The sequence below is a fragment of the Ruditapes philippinarum genome, unplaced genomic scaffold, assembly GCF_026571515.1.
Source record: "Ruditapes philippinarum isolate M1 unplaced genomic scaffold, ASM2657151v2 ctg2_1_1_1_1, whole genome shotgun sequence".
NCBI classification, from domain to species: Eukaryota; Metazoa; Mollusca; class Bivalvia; order Venerida; family Veneridae; genus Ruditapes; species Ruditapes philippinarum.
The window spans coordinates 548,554-573,298 of record NW_026854799.1 but is presented as its reverse complement, the minus strand read 5'-3'; the positions used below and the strand labels follow the sequence as shown (position 1 = coordinate 573,298).

General features: G+C 32.1%; 2 protein-coding genes across 2 annotated transcripts in view; both read left to right on the top strand.

Moving 5' to 3' along the window:
* The window catches only part of LOC132741091 (titin-like), a 284,076-nt gene extending 273,291 nt beyond the window's left edge, over window positions 1-10,785 (top strand). The window contains exons 190-206 of the mRNA XM_060729177.1: window positions 97-399; window positions 795-1,100; window positions 1,348-1,653; window positions 2,124-2,429; window positions 2,706-3,008; window positions 3,253-3,555; window positions 3,820-4,125; window positions 4,475-4,780; window positions 4,976-5,272; window positions 6,173-6,478; window positions 6,865-7,149; window positions 7,588-7,878; window positions 8,163-8,486; window positions 8,777-9,068; window positions 9,335-9,476; window positions 9,959-10,158; window positions 10,630-10,785. Of these exons, the coding sequence (XP_060585160.1) occupies window positions 97-399; window positions 795-1,100; window positions 1,348-1,653; window positions 2,124-2,429; window positions 2,706-3,008; window positions 3,253-3,555; window positions 3,820-4,125; window positions 4,475-4,780; window positions 4,976-5,272; window positions 6,173-6,478; window positions 6,865-7,149; window positions 7,588-7,878; window positions 8,163-8,486; window positions 8,777-9,068; window positions 9,335-9,476; window positions 9,959-10,158; window positions 10,630-10,783 (4,730 nt within the window). The 3' untranslated portion in view covers window positions 10,784-10,785. The remainder of the gene's footprint in view (window positions 1-96; window positions 400-794; window positions 1,101-1,347; window positions 1,654-2,123; window positions 2,430-2,705; window positions 3,009-3,252; window positions 3,556-3,819; window positions 4,126-4,474; window positions 4,781-4,975; window positions 5,273-6,172; window positions 6,479-6,864; window positions 7,150-7,587; window positions 7,879-8,162; window positions 8,487-8,776; window positions 9,069-9,334; window positions 9,477-9,958; window positions 10,159-10,629) is intronic.
* Window positions 10,786-12,635: 1,850 nt separating this feature from the next.
* Window positions 12,636-24,745, top strand: part of LOC132741090 (myosin light chain kinase, smooth muscle-like) — a 108,462-nt gene continuing 96,352 nt past the window's right edge. Inside the window, exons 1-19 of the mRNA XM_060729176.1 lie at window positions 12,636-12,654; window positions 13,034-13,108; window positions 13,404-13,506; window positions 13,825-13,942; window positions 15,265-15,495; window positions 16,056-16,174; window positions 16,866-17,069; window positions 17,428-17,554; window positions 17,752-17,924; window positions 18,362-18,615; window positions 19,193-19,316; window positions 19,693-19,837; window positions 20,151-20,326; window positions 20,744-20,947; window positions 21,091-21,331; window positions 21,732-21,766; window positions 22,318-22,344; window positions 23,877-24,210; window positions 24,340-24,512. Of these exons, the coding sequence (XP_060585159.1) occupies window positions 13,503-13,506; window positions 13,825-13,942; window positions 15,265-15,495; window positions 16,056-16,174; window positions 16,866-17,069; window positions 17,428-17,554; window positions 17,752-17,924; window positions 18,362-18,615; window positions 19,193-19,316; window positions 19,693-19,837; window positions 20,151-20,326; window positions 20,744-20,947; window positions 21,091-21,331; window positions 21,732-21,766; window positions 22,318-22,344; window positions 23,877-24,210; window positions 24,340-24,512 (2,689 nt within the window). The 5' untranslated portion in view covers window positions 12,636-12,654; window positions 13,034-13,108; window positions 13,404-13,502. The remainder of the gene's footprint in view (window positions 12,655-13,033; window positions 13,109-13,403; window positions 13,507-13,824; window positions 13,943-15,264; window positions 15,496-16,055; window positions 16,175-16,865; window positions 17,070-17,427; window positions 17,555-17,751; window positions 17,925-18,361; window positions 18,616-19,192; window positions 19,317-19,692; window positions 19,838-20,150; window positions 20,327-20,743; window positions 20,948-21,090; window positions 21,332-21,731; window positions 21,767-22,317; window positions 22,345-23,876; window positions 24,211-24,339; window positions 24,513-24,745) is intronic.

Genomic DNA, 24,745 nt, shown 5'->3' with positions numbered 1-24,745 from the left:
ATGATTCAAATAATCTAGAAACATATTTTATAAATATAATAATTTTATAGTAAAAAAAAATCACCATTGTTATAACAGATTCTCTTTGTATCATAGCTCCACCTTCTGCCCCAGAAGGACCAATGGAAATCAAGGAATTGACTAAAAATAGCGCAACCTTGACCTGGAAGGAAAGCAGCGAAGACGGAGGTTCACCAATCACCCATTACCTGGTTGAACAACGTGAAGCCTGGAAAACAACATGGACATATGTAGAAAAGAAGAAGGCCCCAGCAACGTCTCACAAATTTACACGTTTGACCGAGGGTGCTGAATACATAGTACGAGTAAAAGCTGAAAATAAGATAGGACAGTCAGAACCACTGGAAAGTGAGAAATTCACACCAAAGAACCTGTTTGGTAAGCATTATAGATTATGTAAAAATTTTGTGGTTTTGTTTCACAAATTAAAAGGAAATAGATTTCTTACTAATCTATAGAATGTCATTTTGTAGATTTTTCAAGGTTTTTATTGCCTTAAAGAATTGATAGCGTGAATCACATATCAAAAGTAAATTTGCTCCCCTTTTAATCTGTTTCCCAATTTTCAGGAAAAAATGTCTCTCTTTGCTTATATCTATATTTGACTAATTATTAAAGTTTTATGTTTAATAAAAAAACATAATTTATTGTAAACCTAGAACTGTATACATTTGTGAGCTGTAAATATTAAAAGTTGTAAAAAATGTAGTTACATTCTAATAATTTATACTTCCTTTTTAGGCACATTCTAATAATTTATATTTTCTTTTTAGGCCCGCCCTCAGCTCCTAAAGGCCCACTTGCAGTGTCAGATCTAACAGCCAACTCTTGCAAACTCTCCTGGAAGGCCCCTGAAAGTGACGGCGGAAAACCACTCAAACATTACATTATTGAACGTCGTGACTCTAAACGTTACACCTGGACTGAGGTAGAAACAGTCAGACCGAAGCAGACATCTGTTGATGTGTCTCGTCTTATCGAAGGTGTAGAATATGACTTCCGTGTGTTTGCTGAGAATGAGGAAGGCAGAAGCCCGGCTCTTGAAACTAAAGACAAGATTCTGTGCAGAAAATCTGCATGTAAGTATTAGTTAGATGTTTTAAAGTCAATTTAGTATAAATGAAATAATGTTTTAGATACTGTCTTATTGAAATTACTTATTACCTAATATACACTGATATAGGGCATGGCTTTGTTACATGTTCTATGAACAAAGTTAGTTTATATAAGTAAGTTAGGATGAAAAGTATGTCCATTAATAAGTCAGAATAATAAGTTTTCAACCATAAATATATCATTTTAATTAATACATTATTTTCTCTGTAGCAAAACCAGATACCATCAGTGGAAAACTTCGTACAAGCGACCTTGGCCAGGATTCTGTAAAATTGTCATGGCAACCACCACTAGATGATGGTGGTTCACCAATCACTCGCTACATACTTGAGTCACGTGACATTGGATCTCGAGACTGGAAACCATTAACAGATCTTCCAGCTAAAAACAACGAATATGTCGTGAAAGATCTTGTTGAGGGCGAAGAGTACGAATTTAGAATAATGGCGGAAAATAGCGTTGGTCGTAGCAAACCTGTAGAGACGGATTCTCCTGTAAAACCATACAGAGATCTTGGTATGTAGAAATTTCATCTTCCTTTTCTAAAAGGTTGATGTTTCTACTCTGGGCAATACTGCAGTCAGAAATAATGCTCTGAGGGGGCACTGTTAGTCCTCCTGTTTCAACAAAACCTGAAAAGTCTTTACAGTGACTTAAAACAGTGTTGGTTTGACTTAAAAGAAAACTGCAAAAACAAGATGCAAGACAACATAAGCATTCAAAGACCAGTTCATAAAAAGTTTTGCTTTGTGCATTATGGAACGATTTTTTGTGTTTTTATAATGAATTTAAATGATCTTCTAACTGCATTTACAATACCAGTAGCCTTGCCAGGTAAAATTTATTATTTACATGAAATATTATAATCCAAACTATTCTATAGGAAAGATAACAAATTTTGAAGATGTCATTTTACGATTCATAATGAATTTCCTGCATGATTTATACTGATTTATCTCACATATATTTTGAAACATATTTTGCAGAAGCTCCAGGCTGCCCAACAGGACCTCTGGTATCTAGCGACCAAACTAAGGACTCGCTGACATTGTCATGGAAACCACCAAAATATGACGGAGGCTCACCAATCACTGGTTACATGATTGACAGAATTGACCTTGATCAAGGTGGTTGGGTACACAGTGCACGTCTGCCTGCAGATGCCACCTCTCATACTATAGGAAATCTTGCCAAAAACCATCGTTATAACTTCAGAGTTTATGCACAAAATAAAATTGGAACAAGTGAACCAATTGAACTGTCTGAAGCTGTTAAACTCACCAGTGGCATAGGTGTGTATTCTAAAGCTCTTATGCTTACACTTTCCAATTGATTGAGAAAAAATTTATCTAGAGGAGTTTTTTTGGATTTTTTGTTTTGTTTATTTAATTGATTATTTTAAATGAAGCTTAACACAGTTTTCTTTCTGCATGGATTATGATTATGTAACATAGTAACTTTTTTGTAATTTCTGAAGATATTACAGTTATTGTCAAGGTTATATTTTTTCATATTTTTACATTTAAGAGGCTATATGAAATAATATGTGTTTTATATTTTCATTTCAGATGTGCCATCTGCTCCAGAGAAACTGAAGGTGAAGGACTTCACCAACGATTCTATCAGTATTCAATGGTCTGCCCCTACCTCAACAGGTGGCGCACCAATCACTGGATACACAATTGAGAAGCGTGACATGAGTCGCCAGCAGTGGAGCAGAGTTGATGGTGTTGACAAAAAGCAGACGTCATACACTATTCCTAACCTCCTGGAAGGAAGACCTTACTTGTTCCGTGTCATGGCTGAGAACTCTGAAGGACTTGGAGGACCAGCCGTCCTTGAAAATCCAGTCGTACCAGAACAAGAAGTCTGTAAGTAATTTTTTTTTTTAATTTCATTTATCTTTTTATGAAAAATTGACTTTGATAATAGAATTTTCATAAAAAATCATTTTTCTTTTATTTTTTATAAAAATCATAGAAGTCTTAACATTAAGTTAAATGTAGTTATTCTTAATTAGGTATGTACATGTTTATTAAGTTTTTCAAAAACTTTTTAAGTTAGGCACTTTGTTTATGAAGCACGTTTCAGTTATCTTGATTTTGTTATTTTCAGCTGCACCGAATGCCCCTGAACTTCTTGAGGTAACCAGTCTTGAGAAAGACTCAGCCTCCATTCGCTGGAAGAGACCAAAGTTTGACGGAGGAGCCCAAATAACAAACTATCTTATAGAAAAACGTGAAGAATTTAAAGATGACTGGACCAAGGTCAAACAAGTTGACAATTTCCAGTTAAACTATCAAATAAGAGACCTGGTACCAGACAAAAAATACTACTTCCGGGTCACTGCTAAAAATAGCATAGGTCTCGGAGAACCATGTGAATTGCAGGAACCAGTCGTTCCAAGCAGACCAGCTGGTAAGCTATTATTTCTAAGTCAGCATTTTTCTGTACTCAAATGCTATTTCCTGTACATTGCAAGGAAAATATAGAACATGAAAAAACAAAACAAAAAAACAAAAACAAACTTAAAGAGTTTAATAAAAGGGTATGAACTGCCATAGATATTTATTCAATTTCTATGCATAATTTGTCTGAATCAAAATCAGTATTTGTAGCTTAATAAATGGTACCATTGATATTGTTGATTGCACTTAATGAACTTTTTTTCGAATTTTGCAGATAAACCAGGTAAACCTACAGGACCATTAGAAGTTAGTGACATCACTGCTGACCATGTCAGATTGTCATGGCAACCACCAGAATATGACGGAGGTTCACGTATTACTGGCTATCTTGTTGAAAAGTCAGAGGCTAGGCGCCCCAAATGGCTACGTGTTGCACGTGTTGGACCCTCAGATTTATCTGCTGATTTGGATAATCTTGTAGAAAATACAGACTATTATTTCAGAGTAATTGCTGAGAATAAGATGGGAGTTAGCTCCCCTCTGGAGACATCCAAACCAGTGAAACCAGTCAGTCCATACAGTGAGTATTCTCTATCAGATAAATATTATTTATTATGATTTATTTGGATGTTTTCCAGTTCAACTGTATGTATTCATATGTAACCGGAATATGTCAGGTTTTATACAAAAAATAACTTGTTTGAAAATGTGTAGTAGAATTTCGAACACAAGTTAAGGAAAAAGAAAGAAAATGCATATATTTTATCTAGTCTACCATTTTTTTTTAAAAAAAGAGTGTTTTTATATTAATTAGAATAGGTAAATAAGTAAAATACAAAGATTCAGCCATTGTTCCTCTTCTTTAATCCTTTGTATCTGTTTTATTCACTATGCAAACAAAAAATTAATAAAAGAAAATATTTCAATAGATCCACCAAGTGCTCCTGTTGGACCAATCAAAGTACTGCAAGTAACCCGTGACTCAGCAACCATTCAGTGGGAACCACCCACTTCAGATGGTGGCACTCCAATAAAAAATTACCTTGTTGAGAAACGTGAGGGCACTCGCAGATCTTACATTCACATCGGCAAAACAGATGCTGACCGAAGCAAGATAACGGTTTCCGGCTTGAGAGAGGATACTGATTATCACTTTAAGGTGATGGCTGAGAATAAAGTGGGAATAAGTCCTGGTCTAGAGACCGTGGAACCAGTTGTACCAAAGAGGAAATACGGTAACACTTTAAATTGTCAAATAAAATCAGTTCAAGATTCTGTTTCATATTTTCATTTGTTTTTGTATTTAAATTTTTTTCATATATAAGTAAATGACATTTATGTATCAAGATAATCAATTTTTCTCTTAAAATGAAAAATAAATAAACGATCAAAAGTATTAAAAAAAATTATTTATTTTCATTTTTCTGTAGAAGTACCTCAGCCTCCAAATGCCCTCCGAACATCTGATGTTGGTAAAAACTCTTTGACACTAAATTGGGAGCCCCCATACGGTGATGATACCATAACCGGATATATTCTAGAGAAGAGAAAAGAACATACTGATGAATGGTCACGTATAGCACGCGTACCTGGTAAAGTTCGCACCCATCATGTGACTGGACTTACAGCAGGTGGCGCTTTCCATCTGCGTGTATCTGCGGAAAATCCTGCTGGAATCAGTGAACCTACAGAGCTTCCAGTAGTAGTAGAACTCAAAGGCAGAAAAGGTATATAAATAAAAGTTGGTGAAACCTTGAGATCATTTTGCCATTGTCAGACTCCCTGATTGTATGCATGATTTGATACTGAACTTATTAGCTTTTTCTGAAAATTTCCAAAAAATATTCTTCATTTTTATTACATTATCATTTTATATACTAGCATGAATATTATGTAGATTACATTGACATTGCATGTCATTTTAGCTTCACTCTGAACATTTTAGTAATTAATGGATCTGAGGCACTTATTTTTAATTCTTTGACATTTTATTCCATTGTTAGAAAAAAACAACATTGAATCAAACCATTTCTTTTGTTTCTCATATTGAAATTGATTATATTACTGTATGCATGAATATATATTTATTCTGGTTTCTATTTCAGTGTATAATGCATGTTTTTAGTATACCATTGTATTGTTTTCTTTTATTTTCAGACAAAATTTATTGTTTACATGTATTTTATCAGTGATATATTTTGCATGGTAAAATCATTGATTAATTACGAGATATGGTACCTATAATTTCAGATGTATTATTATATTTACTAACACTTTCACCATACCCCCTCCATAAATAATATTCTAATTTTCTATTTTCCTGTTAAAGGATATAAAAAACAACATTAAATAACTAAGGCCTTTATATACTAGATGTACTATTTATTATGAGTGATTTTGAATTATATAATAATTGTATTTTGTAAAAACATTTGATTATATTCAATGTTTAATGATAATGTTTACTTCTGGTTATTACTTGTTTAAGATTTTCTCATTTTTATCTATAAGTTTTTTGTTTCTTTACAGTTATAATGAGCAAATTAGAATTTTATTCAATTTTGAATGATTTTAAAATGAAAACACTTTATAAACATAATCAAATATATATGTAATTCTTGATATAGAAAAACCAGGAGCACCTACAAGAGCCCCTGAAATTTTGGAAGTAGGACCCAGATTCTGTGAGTTGTCATGGGAACCCCCAGCAACTGATGGAGGTTCACCAATCACTGGGTACCAGGTTGAACGTGCTGACCTTTCTGGCACACGCTGGATGCCAGTAAACAAGACTCCAGTCAAGGACACAAAGCTGAAACTAAATGACCTAATGGAAGACATACCGTATACGTTCCGTATTCGTGCCGAGAACCGAGAAGGTGCCGGAGAACCGTCGCCAGCTTCTGAACCAGTCTACTGCAGTGATAGAATAGGTATGTGTGTGTCTTAAGTTTAATAAGGGTCCAACTGCCTTTTCAGGCAATTAGATTATGGACCCCATCCTCTGTTTTAATCATGTTTCTTTTCTTTCTTTTTTTTCAAATATCTCTCGTTAAACTTTTGTCATTTGCTGTATTGTGTGTTAGAAACTTCTGGTTACATAATAACAGAAATACCAATTTGCTCTTGACTTTCATACTTAGCACACAATTTATACTCTACAATAGGATAAGAATCTAGATTATCATTCAAAAATAAAGAGATAAAGTAGAAAACTGTCAGAGATGATATAATAAAATGTTATATATTTCATATCACAATATTCAAAATTTTATCAATTTTGCATGTTGATTTTCAATGTTTTTATTTACATTTCCAGCTACTGCCCCACCTAAATTTGTCAAGGACATTAATGACCTCACTGTTTGTGAGGGCACTGACGCTGTGTTTACATGCGAGATCACTGGCATGCCTCGTCCCGAGGTCACATGGTACAAGAATTACCGTGAGATCTTCAGTGGCCAAAAGTATCAAGTAAAATCAGAAGGCACAACTTACACGCTCATTGTTAAAATGACCGAGGAGACAGATATTGGTGGTATTGAATGTTACGCCAAAAACAAGTTCGGTTCAGTGACATCAAGAGCTACTTTAGATGTTGATGGTAATTGTTGTTCTGCATTTGCATTCATATATTTTAGCTTAAAATTGTTGATACTTTGTGATTCAATCACACATACAAAGAATGTAGAACAAAGAAAATAGCCATGATGGCATAAAACATGAAATGGCGTCCTTACATTTTCAAATTACTTTACATTATGTTATTTTTGCAGTTTCAGCAACTGACTGACAAAATTAAATTTATATCATGCCTGTATTCAACAAGAGAAATTGATATTAATTTAAGTTTTCTATACTTCTTTTGAAAAAAAATCGTTACTAACTTTTAATTTATGATGTATGTTTTCAACTGACTTTGTGTCAAAAATAATATTTATAGACAACTGAAGACTCTTTATTTGATATCAAATTTAAAAGTATAACAATGTTCGTATAATCATGATTTAAACAGTTTATATTTACTGAATTAATATTTCAGCTCCGCCAAAATTCCAAGATGTACCTTTACGATACTCTGAGGGCCTTAAGTTTGGATGTGGAGACACAATCCATGCCCGTCTTATGTTTACTGGCAGACCCGCACCAAAAGCTTCTTGGACACGTGAGGAGAAGACAATTAAATCAACAAAGAGAACAGAAATAAAGAGCACCAATCGTCACAGTATTATAACAATAAATGATGCTGAGAGAACTGATAGTGGTCTTTACAGACTCACCATCGAGAATAAACTTGGCAAAGACTCCGTTGAATTTTCTGTAGCTGTCATAGGTGAGTTTGATTGTTTCTATATATAATGTCCCGTTTATTTATATATAATGTGTAACGCCTCTTTTGTTTCTATATATAATTTGTAATATCTCACTTGTTTATATAATGTGTAACGTCTCACAACATATTTTATATTTAAAGTTTCTTTAGGTTGTTTTAATGCAATATGATTTTTATTGAATTTTAATACAATATGATTTTTATTTCAACAAAAATCGATTGCATGAAGTCTTTATGTTTCTTTCAAAGATATCCATGTAATTATGTTTGCATACGTTTTATAGATCGTCCTAAACCACCTCAAGGACCAACCAAAATTGAGATGACAACTAAACATTCGGTTGATCTCACTTGGAGAGAACCAGCTGACAACGGTGGTTCCGATATTACCGGATATATCATTGAGAAATGTGACATGACAACAAACATCTGGCGTCGTGCCACAACATCAAACACAACGTCTACAACTGTCAGCTGTCTGGAAGAGCACAAGGAGTACAAGTTCCGCGTTATTGCGGAAAATCTGGTCGGCATCAGTGACGCAGGACCGGAATCAGATATCGCTGTGACCAGAGAGCAGACCCCTGACATTGATTATGATGAATTATGTAAGACCTATTTATTTAAAATACTTTATAAAACTTGCTTTATTTAAAAAAAATAATATTGGTAAGTATACAAAAAAAATTACTAAAAAATGCAGTTTTATTGTTGCCTTTAAAGATTTTGTTTATACATTTTAGAGACAAATTCACCAGGCATGTTAGAATGTTGTTTATATCTTTCGAAATTATTTTGGAACAAAATTGATCTTATAATGTTCAAGCATAGAATACAAAGTGTTTGTGATATTTATAAAATAATAATTATCAATGATTTTATACTTTTCTTTTTTTAGATGATTCTACTTTCCGTGGCAGCAAAGTTGACATTGGTAAGATCCGTGGAGACGTTCTTGGCAAATACATTATCTGTGAAGAACTTGGTCGTGGAGCATTTGGTGTTGTGCACCGTGCTATAGAGCGTGCCACAAACAAGAACTGGGCGGCAAAGTTTATCCACTGTAAGCCACAGGAGAAGGAGAATGTTAGACATGAGATAGACATTATGAACAGTCTACATCATTCTAAACTGATGCAACTTCACGAGGCATTTGATCAAGCTGGAGAAATGGTCATGATCCTAGAATTGTAAGTGATCTCATTATAATTTTGTCACAATTTTCTTAACACAACAATCTTGTCAATATTGTCACATTTCTTTATAATACAATAATGTAAATTCTTTTCTTATTTTCAAATCTGATGGTGGATAACTTTTATAATGTAGGCTATATTTGTTTGGTTTGGTGACCATTAAGGTCACACCCATACTGTAATGATCAATGGCAACTTCCCAGCTTTACTGATGGAGGAAAACCTTGTACTTTTATAATATACATTGTATATATTCACAGGTTGAGTGGTGGAGAACTGTTTGACCGTCTGGTACAACAAGAATATGACTTCACAGAACAAGATTGTATCACATACATGAGACAAATCTGCCAGGGTGTACGTCATATGCATCAGCAAAATATTGTACATCTTGACTTGAAGGTAGAATATATTACTTAGTCTAAGCATTTATTTTAATTTAATGAAAGCTTGTGAGTTTATTTTAAACATTTTTAATCTCTTGGGATAGGTGATTATCAACCTTAAATTGAGTTAATTAAAGTAACAATACAAAGAACATATTGTTTAATCTTGCTCATAATTTATCTATAATCTAACACTAATAATGTAAAGTTAATATATGTAGTTAAACTATGTTGTCTACACTCAATCTAAAACATGGACCTATGTTGCAGTCATGTGGTATTTGTAGTGATCCAATTCAAGACATGTTATAAATCTCATTAAAATCAGATCATCATTGCTCTGTTACTCTTTGCTATGAAGCGAAGGGTAGTTGAGCGTCAGTAAGCATATGATTTTAATGAGATTGGACATGTTATGTACAAGAATATATCCTGCTTCATAACAAATACATATACATCAAGTCACATTAGCTTTATGATTTTGTTCTTTTATTTCAGCCTGAGAATGTAATGTGTGTCACTAAAGACAGTACAGATGTGAAGATAATTGACTTTGGTCTTGCTCAGAGTCTAGAAGAGGGAAAATCGGTCAAAGTTCTGTTTGGAACAGCAGAGTTCTGTGCCCCTGAAATCATAAACTACGAGCCTGTATCATTCTCAGCCGACATGTGGTCACTCGGTGTCGTCAGCTACGTGCTGTAAGTATTGTACAATAAAAAATTGACAGTCTTTTATGAAGTACAATGTAAGACATTTTATCAATAGGTTGATATATATAATCAGGGACACTTTTTATAATATATTGTGTTTTTAGGTTTCACAGTTTAATTGAAAAGAATATAAGAATTGTACATATCATAATTTTAGTATTTAGAATCTAGAATGTTTGTTATTAATAATATGATGTTTCACTGGATAGATACAATATGGGTGTTATTGGATAGATACAATATGAGTATTATTGGATAGATACAATATGTATGTTATTGGATAGATACAATATGTGTGTTATTGGATAGATACAATATGTGTGTTATTGGATGGATACAATATGTGTGTTATAGGATAGATACAATATTTTTGTTATTGGATAGATACAATATGTGTGTTATTTGATAGATGCAATATGTGTGTTATTGGATAGATACAATATGTGTGTTATATTTCAGGTTGAGTGGTTATTCTCCTTTTGCTGGAGACAATGATCATGAGACATTCTCCTTCATCAACAACGTCGACTACGATTTTGATGACGAGGTTTGGGAGAATGTGTCCGAGGACGCCAAAGATTTCATCAAGAAACTTCTCAGCAAGGATAAATAGTAATATTTTTTATATACTTTCTACGTTCAAATAAATATTATCATTTTATCATTTTGATATTATTTTAAAATTATTCTTCTCCTAGTTGATGAAAAATCAGTCAAGTCTTTAGCAAGTAAAAATAGTTACAGCTTTTTTTACTTTTTACATGGAAGAGTTTAAGCCATAGGTCACCTGTTTGTTGATGTGTTCCTCATTCAAAATGCATAATTTAATCACAAGTGAAATATATTGATGTCTTCGTTGACAGGTTTTATACACAAGGTGTCTCTATGTAAAGGTTTGACAGTATTTTTTCTTTACTGATTTTTAGAAAAGATTGTAAGTACAGAAAAAATAAATTTTCGATAACTTTCATTAATTGATTTGTTGATTTTATTTTACAGCTTCACGTATACAATTGATGAAGCTATGATCATCCTGTTGAATGTAATGTAGATTTAAATCAGATTCCCTTTTACTGTTTAAATCACTTCCCAATTTGTAAATCAACGTCCCATCTGTACTGTTTATAAATCAGCTTCCCATCTTTACTGTTTATAAATCAGCTTCCCTTTTGTAAATCAGCTTCCCTTCTGTACTGTTCATAAATCAGCTTCCAATCTTTACTGTTTATAAATCAGCTTCCCTTTTGTAAATCAGCTTCCCTTCTGTACTGTTTATAAATCAGCTTCCCTTTTATAAATCAGCTTCCCTTTTGTAAATCAGCTTCCCTTTTTTATACCTTTGTTTCTTGTCTCAGCTGTTTTTTGTTTATTGTTTTGTTTTTATCACTTTTTTTGCATGCATTTTCAACCTTAATTCATTTCAGCATTTCCCAATGAATACAATAATAAATTTCATAAAACAATATTGAACTACTTATAATACTATTTATCAATATTGATACAGTTAATTTCTGATTTAATTAAGAATGGCTTGTCAAAATATACCTTTTGTCTGTTGGCAGATAACTTGAAAACAAGATTGTTGACCTCCTATTTTTTTCCTCCTCACCTGTTTCTGATAACCAGTTATATTTTGGGAGCAGGGCTAAATGGGAGGGGGGTGGGCAGGAAACAAAAAGATTGCTGACTTTGCATATTTTCAGTTTACAAGCATTAATAGAGCTTTTGTACTGCGATGAATTCCCTTTATCACACATATTCATTCATTCCATTTCCAACATTTGTTTGAACCTTTTTCCTTTCCTTTGAGTTTGTTTAGTTTAACATATTCAAACAAAGATATTTTAACTTTCTGTTTTTATTTTTAATAACTAATTAATATTTTATTCTCTTTTTTTGTACTTGTTAGATATTTTTATTTGAATTGATTTTAGTTATACATTAGATTTATATTTGATATTCAGGATGATATTTTAAAATTGGGAAGAATATATTTTATCTTGACATAAAAAAAAGATATTTTCACTTATTTTCTTATCTGTTACATACATGTTATACATTACTTTTTAACTTAAATTCATATATTACATTACTTTTTAACTTAAATTTATATATTACATTACTTTTTAACTTAAATTCATATATTACATTACTTTTTAACTTAAATTCATATATTACATTACTTTTTAACTTAAATTCATGTTCATTTTATCATTAAACCTTTTTTCAACCTGTTCACCCCTTTATCACAAATTTATCAGATATTCCAGAATGGAATCTTCTTACTTGGTAATCAACAATAAGTAAAACAAATGAATGTGGAATGTTTCAATATAGATATTGGGGTGATAAGGTTAAAATTTTTGCACAGAGCTTGTTGTGACAGCTTGTAGATTGTACATGTTTACCTAAAGCTTGCATTTGTTCTTTCTGTACTTCCCAAAACAGCCTCGCAGACGGACGGACAGTAAAGATGAAAAAGAGGTAAGGTTCAGAGCTATGAAAAAACAAATGTTACAGATTTTATGTTGTCTGACGTAATTTGTTAAATCTTTTATTCCTCTCGGTCAAATGTCACTTTACCTTGAATGTTATATTTTTTATGTTTTAAGGATATTACAAATGCTAATGAATCAGTATATAATATTGACTAATTATGGAAAATGAAGTAAAAAAAACAAAACAAAGCTGCTGTCATCTTATTAGACAGTTTTTGTATTACATAATTTATGCAGATTTTCTGCTTACCCAGATGAAGTTTTTTTTAAATTGTTCTTTATTTTTTAAATTTGTATTTTTTTTATCTGTGATAAATGTATATTAATTTGTAATTTTACAAGATATTTCATTTCTATATTTCCAGGGTGGTGCTCGACTTACAGGCAAGCCGTTGTCAAGACAACATCACAAAGATTACAGACTTAGAAACAGACATAAGGTAAAATGTTCTTGCATCAAATTATCATGATTTATTTTTATAACATTTATTTAAGTCAATTATTTCTAACTGACCCTTCACTGGACATTTAATGCAGTAATTTGACTGCATCCGTCAACAATATAATAAATGCACAAGATTTTCATGAGAATAGAAAATTGGCAATTTGTTGCACTAGAAATCTTTTCATAAATGAATTTAATTATGTTTTAAAACTCTGTTGTGAAGAATTTAAATCTAACATATTTTATTTTATAACATATTTTTCTAAAGTCTCCAATTTCTTTTTATTTAGGAGGATGACCTTGACATTCTGCCGATTGGCCGTCTGGCACGTGACAGTGCTATATTTAGAAAGGAAGGAGACAGTGGTGTTATACCTAGAAACATTGTCATGGGTAAGGTTTTTATGTGGATTACAAGAGTTTGATGAGCAAGTTTAATGTCCCTCCCCTAATAAGATTTTTGTATTAAGAAAAAGCTGTGTTGTAATAAATGCCCCTCCCCCTCTTTGAAAATAGGAATTTTACGGTAGTTAATATAGCTTTTGTGGAGATGTTAAAACAAATTGCTATTTTCTGCTTTATTTGTAATATATTTTACCCATTAGTAACTAAGAATTTATATAAAAGCTATCACCATTTTATCTCAACTTTAGATATTCCATGTATTTTCAATCATGTAGAGTTAGAACACTGATTAAATTCTATTTTTAGAACTGCCTGACCATGCCCCAGTTCTGTGTGAACCTCTCGAGGATATCCATGGTTACGAAGGATCTCGTGTTGAGATGTCCTGCAAGTTCACTGGCAAACCATTGCCAAACATTCTCTGGTAAGTCATAGTTTGGCAATCAGAGGTCGTTAAAACTTAATAAATTAGCTATCAGAAGTTGTTAAAACTTATTAAATTGGCAATCAGAGGTCATTAAAACTTATTAAATTTTCAGAATTTTTTTCTAGTCTTAGATTTCTTGTTGTCGGTTTAGTATTGTCTATCTTACTAACACCAGCCCGAATAAGAACTTGTTTACTGTACATGCCTTATTGCCTATTGGTAAGAGGTCTCAGTAATATGGACAAGTATGGTAATTTAGGCTGGCCTGAGTTTAAGTCATTATTTCCACTGATAAGTCATACATATCTTAAAGCTCTGATTCAATTTTTCTGTCTTCTATGGCCTTGGAAACATTTATCTACAGGTCATAAGGTCAAACTTTATAATTTTGGCAGAAAAATCTGATAGAATGCTTATGCATCAGTTGTTTTTGTTTTTAATATCTGATGATAGTAAACTATCAAGATGATTTTACGTGATATATTACTTGATAAAAATAATAATCACCATGGTAATATTTCCTGTAAAAAGTTATCCCACTTATAATCTTTTGATATCAGTTTGGCTCTTTAGAAAGAATATAAGGTAGACTGGCTTAAATACTGGAAAAAAATTGTTTTATTTACATCATTTTTTATATGATTTTAAGATGATAATTCCTACTATGAAGGCTGTAAGATGTAACTATGTGATGTATTGGTTACATACAGTTCTGATATATGTAGAGATTGTAATCTTTTTCTAGATACCTGTTTTATCATATTTATATACTTGTGCAAGACTTAGAAATAATATGGTAGCAAAATCTAGAAAATACAGAAGCATAATTCAGAAAAGATGAAAGCAAATTCAGCACAGTTCTAATATTTCAATACAAAAAATAATTTAAGTTGATAAAAGAATTTGGTGGTGTAATGAAAATAACGACAATTCGATAATTTTAGCAAAATTGTGGTGCATAGTTTTGGATTTTAAAGATAGTATGTAAAATCAAAGATTATTAAAAATGAGAAAGAAAGTAAAAGAATATTTTATAGTTAAGACTGGATTTGACAAATTACATGACAAGTTATATATATATATATATATCTTTGATAAACAATGTTATTTATTAGAAGAGAACAATTGCTTAATTTAGGATGACATTTTAAATTACAATGCATTCTGGAAAGCATTTCATTCGGATTCGGATGTAAATTTCTCGTTTGCTTCTTTAAGTGTAATGAACACTGTCCGGTAAAAATTGTGGAGAATCTAGTGGAAAAGAAAAAAAAATAAAGCACAGTTATTTAACAAACATTTTATTTCATAATGAACAGGACAAAGGATGGAACAGATCTTGAAGACTCTGCTAAATACACGCTGAAATATTCCGACAACGTAGCATCTCTGTTTATCAACTACCTGGAACCTGACGATGCTGGTAGAATCACATGTAAAGCTTCCAATGCATTCGGATCAGTAAAAACAAGTGCCGACCTAACAATAGAAGGTATCCGACATCGTAGAAAACGTCGTGAAGAAGCAGAAGAAGCTTTGAAAAAGAAAAAGTAAGTTCCAATGTTGTACCAGTTTTTGAATTTTTTATTTACATACAATATTCTGGTACTGAGATGCTAATTTACGAAAGGTTTGGTTTTAAATTTCCTGTCTTGGCAAAGTAACAATAGAATAGGCCTAGGATTAGTTAGCTAAAGGAGCAGTGACCTTGTAGGTCACCTGGATCAAAACCATGCTGCCTTGTACATGTATAACACTAGTATTAAGCAGACAGAAGTGTTTTTAATTTAAGAACGTGCATCATCAGTCAACATGAATAAATATGTTTTGAGCTAATGGACTAGGAGGTATAGAGGTAATGGGGTGAACATGTATATAACAGTGATTTGTTTAATTTGTTATGGTAGTTTTGTTGGTAGTTTTCACTCTCCAAATCATTGCAGTAAGCCACATTAAATTTAACAGCTCTGCGAATATGTGTAGAAAGGATTTTCATGATTAGTCACAACAAAAGTGACCTGCAACATAATGGGAATCAAACCGAGGTTGCCCGATTCACAATGCATTGCTTACCTATTTGCTATAAAATTGATTATTGTTTTTATATCAGGTACCCTAAACATGAGTATGACACTAGCATACAAGATTTGAATGTTCCTCCTCAGTTCTTACTTCCATTGGTTGATCAGACAAGAAAGTTGGGAGACTCTGTCGAGTTTACTGTCACAGGTAAATTGTTCTTCACGATAACCTCTCTATAGAAAACTTGTCAAACTAAAGACAACTATATTACATGTATTTTATTTTCCTATGGCCAAAATGATAGTGCAGTCAAGGATAGAAAATGTTAATTTTACAGGTAAAAATATATTTAATTAAGAAATAATATATCCCAAACAGTGATTTTATCGCTCAATAACATCACTGTTTGGAGTAGCCCGAGTGATATAATGATGCGCATCCGAACGACAAACAGTGATGTTATCAAGCAATAAAATCACTGATTTGGATATATTATTTCGATTCTAACACAACAATAACAAATAAATGTTGCGGTACTTGATAGTTAAGCAAAATTGCGCCTAATTTGTTTCCGAACTTATTTTCAGCGCATCGGATTTTTAGTGGTTACGTCACGTGTATAATGATTACGTCACATGTCTAAATAGAGAACGTCAAACTGTGCATCTGTTTCATAATAACACACACTTTCTGTTCTTCTATGTTCAATAGGGAAAAATGCAGGTCGTGTTAGAATTGTTCTTTACACATATTGTTGAAGACAGCCTCTCTATAGAAAACTTGTTAAAGTAAACACCACTATATTACATTTATTTTATTTTCCTATGTACAAACTAATATGCAAAATAATAGTGCATTCAATGATAGGTAATGTTAATTTTATGTTAATATTTTATAGTCACCACAAGACCAGAACCAAGTGTTGATTGGTACTGCAATGGTGAGAAGGTTGTTGAAGGTAGCAACTACAGGTTTGAGCACTCCAAGGGCGTATACCACCTTGTGATCCTTAGTGTACAAAAGGAACACCATGGTCAGTGGCGCTGTGTGGCCATCAACTCGTATGGACAGTCATCATGTTACTGTGACTTCAAGGTCATAGGTATGTCCACATTGTTACCATAGAAACAATGTTACCATAGTAACAATAATCTGTATGCATCATTGAATTTTCTCCACTTAAATAATTACATATGTTTTACTGTTGTATGTTATATGTGTTGGTGATAACACTGATAATAGGTAGTATTTGTTCTTATATCATTATTCTATAACATATTACATTTTTATGCAAAGATATACTGTTCAAAATAGAACCTTATTAAATGTAATTATATCTTTACTTGGAAAAGAAAGATCAGTTGATGTTTGAGAAGAAATTGTGAAAAAGGAATATTTTCTATGAGTTTCTGTTTGTTTTAGAAACTGTATTTTCTATGAGTTGTTTCTGTTTATTTTAGAAACTGTACCAGATAACAGCAAGGCTCCTAAGTTTACACGCACACTTGAAGACATTACAATACACGAGGGCACTGAGGCTAGACTTGAATGCAAAGTCGAGGGCTACCCAGCATGCAATATTGAATGGTTAGTTTTACATGATAATTTATCAATGAAAATAAAGTGATGAAGTTAAGCATTAATCCAGTTTTGAAGTACTTACTTTTTGTTGAAGGGTTGTTTTTTTTTTCATTCTTTTTTTAAATTTTTTTTTATTAGAATTTTTTTTAAATGTACATTTTTATTTATTTTATTTTTGATTTGTTTCCATGGTAACATTATAGGTACAAAGAGAGAAGGTTGATCCATCCTGGCCGACACTTTTCCTTTACATACGAGAACAATGTTTGTATCCTGAGAATACGAGAAGTGTTTGAGAATGATGAGGGATATTACATGTGCAAAGCTGAAAACAAGGCCGGTTCAGCTACTACTGAAGCAAAGGTCAAAGTTCAAGGTCAGTGGAATTTCTGTGTGACATATAAAAGTTTGAATAATAAAGTTTCATAAATTATTTGTTTAAAATGATATAATGTTAAACAACTTGTTGGGGGAAAAAATGTTTACAATGCAACAGATTTTTTTTTTATATTCTGTTTTCAAAGCTTACATTTGAGTTTAAGATTTGATAATGCTACCTTTAAGACTTTTAAGACTAAAATAGAAAAGTAAAATTATAAAATTAGTTCTTTCGTTGGTTTAAAATGTGCAAAACTTGTGGGGTGAATCATTAATAAACATGTTCTCTAACATTGTAAGTACAGTTATAATATGAAAGGCTTGTGATTTTCAGAAAAAGTTTAAATATTTTGTGTGTAGGCATCCATACATACATATCTTGCTTGTTAAGATTTATAATACTCATGATAAATTATATTACATTTTTTTATTCAGCCGCTGTACCAGAAGAGAAGCCCATCTTCCCAGGCGATGCTGGGCGTGGGATGTTTGCTGCCCCAGGTGATCTTCCAGATTACGCTCTCAAATTCAGTAAAGCCCCAGATTTCACTGCCAAGTTACAGGATCGTAATGTATTGGAAGGAAGCAAGATCAGATTAATGTGTTCCATTACAGGAGTACCGAACCCTAAGATTACATGGTATAAGGACAATGTAGAAATATTCACTGGAGATCGTTACCTAATCACTGTAAGTAAATCAGGCAGTTTGTCTTTAAAGTGCGTTTGTAGTACACATAGAAATATCTGAGAATTAAAGATAATCACTTAAAGTGGCATTCTGCTCATCCAGTGGTATATATGATTTAATATTTTAACATTTTGCCATAATTCCTTTTAATTTTATAATTTACTTGGCATGAATGATAAATAACTCCTGCGGCACAAGGATGTTTTCTGTAAATATCCATGTGAATTTACTTGTAGCGTTCAAATTTAAACAAAAAAGAAGAGTTGGGCAGTCTTTTTATATTTTAGGAAGATTGAGGCAGATTTATGTTTTATTCCAAATATCAACTGTTGGTCAATCACAATTATAATAGTCAATCTTTTGAAATGTATAGTCTATTCAACTGAACTTGACAATGAAAATATGAGCATAATGTCACTTTAATATTTTTGCCATTCCACAGCCTCCTTTATCAGTTATTTCTTAAACTAAAAAGCCCTGAGTAAGTATTAAAGACGTAAGTATTAAACATTTATTTGATCCCCTGTCTGGTTTTTGTGTGACAGTGTTAACTTATCAGTTGTTTTGTAATTTTCAGAACAACTTTGGTCTACTAGGACTCGAGGTTCTATCAGCTTCTTTGAAGGACGTTGGTCGTTACACATGTAAAGCAGTCAATGCTGTTGGCGAGGCAGAATGTAGTGCCACTGTCAAAGTTGAAGGTATAAAGAGGATTCTTTATTTAAAAAGAGAACTTTGAATAAATTGGCAAATTTCATTACTTTTGCATATTGCAAAAAAAAAAAAAAAAGATATGTAGTATAGTATGAAAAATGACACAGTGTTGAAAATATTTTTCAACTTAAATGAGAAATCTGGATTAACATTGCCAAATTTCATCTTTGATACATAATTTAATCGAAGGTCAGTTGTTCTAACTAGGTGCCCACTTATGTCTGAAAATAAAAGACATTGCCTTGTGCATAATGTGTTAAACAATATTGCCTTGTGCATCAGGAATCTAGTGTTGCTTTGACTTAAAACTTAACAGAAAGATTTGTTTCATAGGATTTAATGTATTAAATTTTTTTTTACCAGGCAAGAGGTCACCCTCACCAAAACGAAAGGAGATAACTCAGCGACCTTGGTTTGTTAGAATGCCTCGTGATGTAACAGTCAATGAAGGACAAGATGCTACATTTACATGTAAAGTTGGCGGCAAACCTGAACCTACCATTAAATGGTGAGATTTTATTATAATAGGCCCCGCCATGAAAAAACCAACATAGTGCGATTGCATCCCAGAATGTGATCTTAACATTTTTATGATCAGTTATAAGATGATATTACTCTTTTTTGGTTAACTCGAAAACGAGCATGGTGACCCCAATTTTTTTTTTCTTTAAAAAAGTTGCTGTTATCATATGCCAAGTTTAAAGAAATTCTATTGAACAGTTGTAATTTTGCCTATATGTCTATATGAAAACTCCCTAAAATGTCCTTAAAACATTAAGATGTTAAGATTAATTGATGACTGTTGGCTATTTAATTTTCAGGCAAAAGGACTTGTTTGATATCACAGATGGTAGACGATTTGATATCAATATTAGCAGTGACGGAGAGGTGGAACTAACCATTAGAAAAGTGACATCTAGTGACGAGGGACTTTACTATTGCCTTGCACAGAGCAGCGCTGGTCGCAGCAAGTGCTCCGCTGCTCTCAGAGTTATTGGTAAAAAATAATTACTTTTATATTATAAAAAATAAACCTCTTACTTTTTACCTGAGAGTGACTTGATAATTATAACCATATAAGTGACGAAACAACTAAGTAACAATGCTCTTAAAAATATGAGAAAGAGAAAAAAACAAAGAACAGAGATCAGTTTTCAAATATTTTGTATTTCATAATGCTATAATGTATCTAATACAAAATAAACAAAAGTAAAAAATATGTTATATATAAAAAAAATTCTTTTATGTTATATACCAGCTCTTTTTTTTTATTACATATTGTTATCAATGAAATATGCTACATCAAAATAAGACAGTAATAATAAGTTATAATAATCTTTTGCAAAGGCAACATTAAATTACTCTTCTATTTATTTTCATTTTAAATTGACATTGTTCTTATTTTTGTCTACAGCCAGAACAAAGACCCCACCAAAACCAAGACCTTCAATCTATGAAGAAATGGCAGCCGAGAAAGCCCGCGCATCACAAGAAGCACGTAGAGCTTTACCAGGTGACCTTCCAAAATTCAAGGTCAAACTTCCCAAGGTCATTGAGCTTGAGGAGGGTGATAGATTGAGGTTAGAAGTACGGGCTGACGGAACACCAAATCCACTTGGTAAGTTCTTAAATATTATTAAAGAAAAACTGTAGGATCATAGACCTTTGTTTGTAATTTTTTGTCTGCAGAATAAGTTGGGGTTTTTTTTATTGTAAATTTTACAAATCTGATTATTTCGATTTTTTCAATTTTATTTTTAGTAACATGGCATAGAGGATTATGTACATTTCTATTTTTAGTAACATGGCATAGAGGATTAAGAGACCTGTCACATGACATGAGATGTAGGATCTCGTCCTATCAGCACACAGACATCATGGAAATACGTGAAGTCATGGTAACAGACTCCGGAGAATATGTTGCCAGGGCAACCAACTCGCACGGTTCAGTGGACACAATCTGTATTGTGAAAGTTAAGAGGAGAAGTCCACGAAGAGATGAGTAAGTTTAAACCCTTCATCATTCTTTTATTATATTAAACTTAACTTTATTCTTTTATTATATTGAACTTTCCTTGCATGATTCATTAATTATCTTATAATAATTTTGCCTTAATTCAATATCAAAATATTAATTAATCAGTCAACAGTATGAAAGCTGGTCTTGATCTAAATGGTAACATTGGCTTTGTGTTATTGCCATTAGTTTTTCATGTATAGACAAACTTTTCTTTTCTTTCATGTTCAGGTATGAAAATAGTCCTAGTTCTTATATATTTTATGAAGTTGAATTACTTGAACTAAATTGAAATAAATAGTTCTAGATTGATGCTATGTTGGTGGTAAAGGGCTGTGATTGTTTCTTGTTAAATAAAATACATGCTCCTGTTTTTATTTTGCAGTGATGATCTTGCTGCCTTACAAACAGCTGGAGCTGGTGAGTTCTCTCCCTTATTGCACAAATATTGTTGAAATTATCTCCCTTTATTATAAGTTTTTTTTCCTGTTTCTTTTTCTTTCTATGTTTAAAGCTTTGGTTATTGTCTGCATTTATCTATATATATTCCTCCTACTTTGTTAATTTGTTTTTTTCTCAGAAATGAGTTGTCCCCCATTGTTCACTGATAAATTGTTTTGATTATTAATTTTCTCCCTATTTTCAAGCTTTACTGTTCTTTTCATATACATGTGTAAAGCTTTAGTTAGTGTCTGCATTTACTTTGTGAACAAAGAACATCAATTATTTATGGTTTTTCAATACTAAAATATCCGTTCTTTTTGCCAGCTTACGTAATATACTGTAAATGGTTCCTATTCCATGCGCCATTGTTTTATGCATTAAGGTCATCATATGATTCAAAGAGTAAGCCCTATCCCTGAAAAACAAAATAAATAAATATGAACAAATTGCCCATTATTACATGTGTCAAACATTCCAGCCTAGTTGATTTAATATCAATGTCATGTTTTGCAACTTAATTATTACAGAGGCTGGAGGTCCTGAGGAAGGATTTGGTACATTTTTTATACTTTCTAAATATTATCATAATATTATAATACACTCTAACATCATAATAACCTTAGATCTGTAGATTATAGCAGTATAACATAACAGTATATTTGATAGGCCTATCGTCTGAGTCTGATTCCATTAATATTTAATCTCTAATCTTTAGACTTAATGCAAATATTCTTCCAAATTTTGGATTTCATTTTTATTCTTGAAATTGGCCTAGTTATCCGTAGTTTATATGTAAATGAAACTTGGTGGTGGTGGTGGTAGTTTTCATTCCGGATCATGCCAGTAAGCCACATTGAATTTACCAGAGCACAGTTCCTTGGCAGGTTATCAAGTAGTTTACCAGTATAGTTGCCTTCACATGCAAGGAATTTATAACTTCTGTACATGCCAGAGCAGAGGTACAGTGCGAATGACCTTCAAAAGGATTTAAATCACAATCAAAGTGACCTGGACCGTCCGGGAATTGAACCCATGTCTGTCATTATCACTGCCAGGTCTCAGAGGGGTTTATGTCTTCACAAAATTCTTCTACTTAATCATGACTTTCATTTTCAACTGTCATTTCTTTTATGTATGTCCATTATCCAACAGGATCACTTCTGACACATCTCCAATTTAAGGAAAGATTTATTTTTTTATACTAGTAGATCTACGTGTCTTTACTGCTTATATATACTTTAAAGGCTTTTACATATTTAAGATAGAATATTTTAACAATTAGCGTATGATAAAATTAACTTTGACTGTATATTGTGTATTTTATTATAAATTAGAAATATAGAACTCTAAATATTAACATTAATGGTATAATGTACAGTTTAACATGATGTAATTGCTTAATGTAGATATAATACAAAAACAAAGTAAACTGGCATGAAATATTGTATAATATAATGTAATGAGTATTTTTAATTTCTGTGGCATGTTAACAATGTGTATAACCTTGGTAATTTGTAAAATAATACATAAAATGATTATAACAGATAACAGATTTTAAGTTTCTTATCTAACTTGAACTTATTAGTAAAATGTATTTATAGTATAAAATCTTGTATAATATTAAATGTTACTTTTTGTTGAATCAATCATATTTCTGGCATTAAATTACATTTAGATTTTGTCATTCCATCAAATTGAATAATGATCAATTCATCAACTTCGTGCAGTAACTGGTTAAATTAAGAAGGACTTAACCTGTAACTGAACTAGGTGATGTATTTTAATTGATAAAAAAAGCTGAACATTTTAATCAAGCACACAGAATCTTAACCTACTGTTAGAGAAAACGTACAGTCAGGCTTATTATATAGACTACCTAAATACAGGGACCACCTACATACAGGGACCACATTATTCTAGAAAAATAGACCATAAACTAAAGATTGTTTTGACATGCAATTACACTTGAAAAAAAGTAAGTTTCCATTTAGTTTCCAATCCTGGTCTTTACAGGCAATGTTGATTTCAATAGATGTTTCTGCCAATGAAAGACTTTATGCTCAACAGTTGTTGTTGTTTTTTACAGCTCCATTCTTCATGAAGCCATTACCACCCTCTATTGACGTCATGGAAGGATTCAACATTCAGATGGACTGTATTATTGAATCAAGTATTGAAATGGTTCAACATAAAAGCTCAAACATTCGTGACATGCAACGAGAATTCTCAAGTCGCGGATTTGAAGGCCGTTATTTCAAAATGGAGTCCACAGAACTGCCGATGGGTCGCAGAGGTCAGAGAGAGGTTCAAATGGAAGCCCCAGACTTCGTAACTAGACCGCAAGATGTGGAAGTTGAGCTTGGCGGAAGTGCCGAGTTTACTTGCGAAGTCTCCGGAAAACCTGATCCAGAAGTATTATGGTAAGTCACAATAAAAATCAAAATTAAAATACACAAAAATTCATTTGAAGCTTAAAGCTAAATGCTCCATTTACAGACTTCATCATAGCAATTGCTTTTAACATATTTTATGTGATTTTCTATGTTTAGGTTGAAAAATGGCCGACCTGTCCAGGAATCCTCGAACATCAGACTCACATCAGATGGTAATAGATATAGGTTGAGAATTCGCTCTGTTACTGAGAGCGATGCCGGAAACTACATCTGCACGGCCTCTTCTGATGCCGGTATGAAATCTTGCCAAGCCACATTGAAAATAAAAGGTAATGTTTCTATAGGATACTTGCAAAATGGTTCATTATTCAAACAAAATTATCAATACACAAATTTTTTCATACCAAGATCACAAATTGAAATGAAATCTCATTTAAAAGAAACATATATTCTGCTTACTTGATAACATGAAAAAAGTAATTTCATCATAAAGTTATCTTAGAAAAACAACATTAATTTCAATAAACGAACAACATCTGTGTTTCTCTTAACATACTTGACC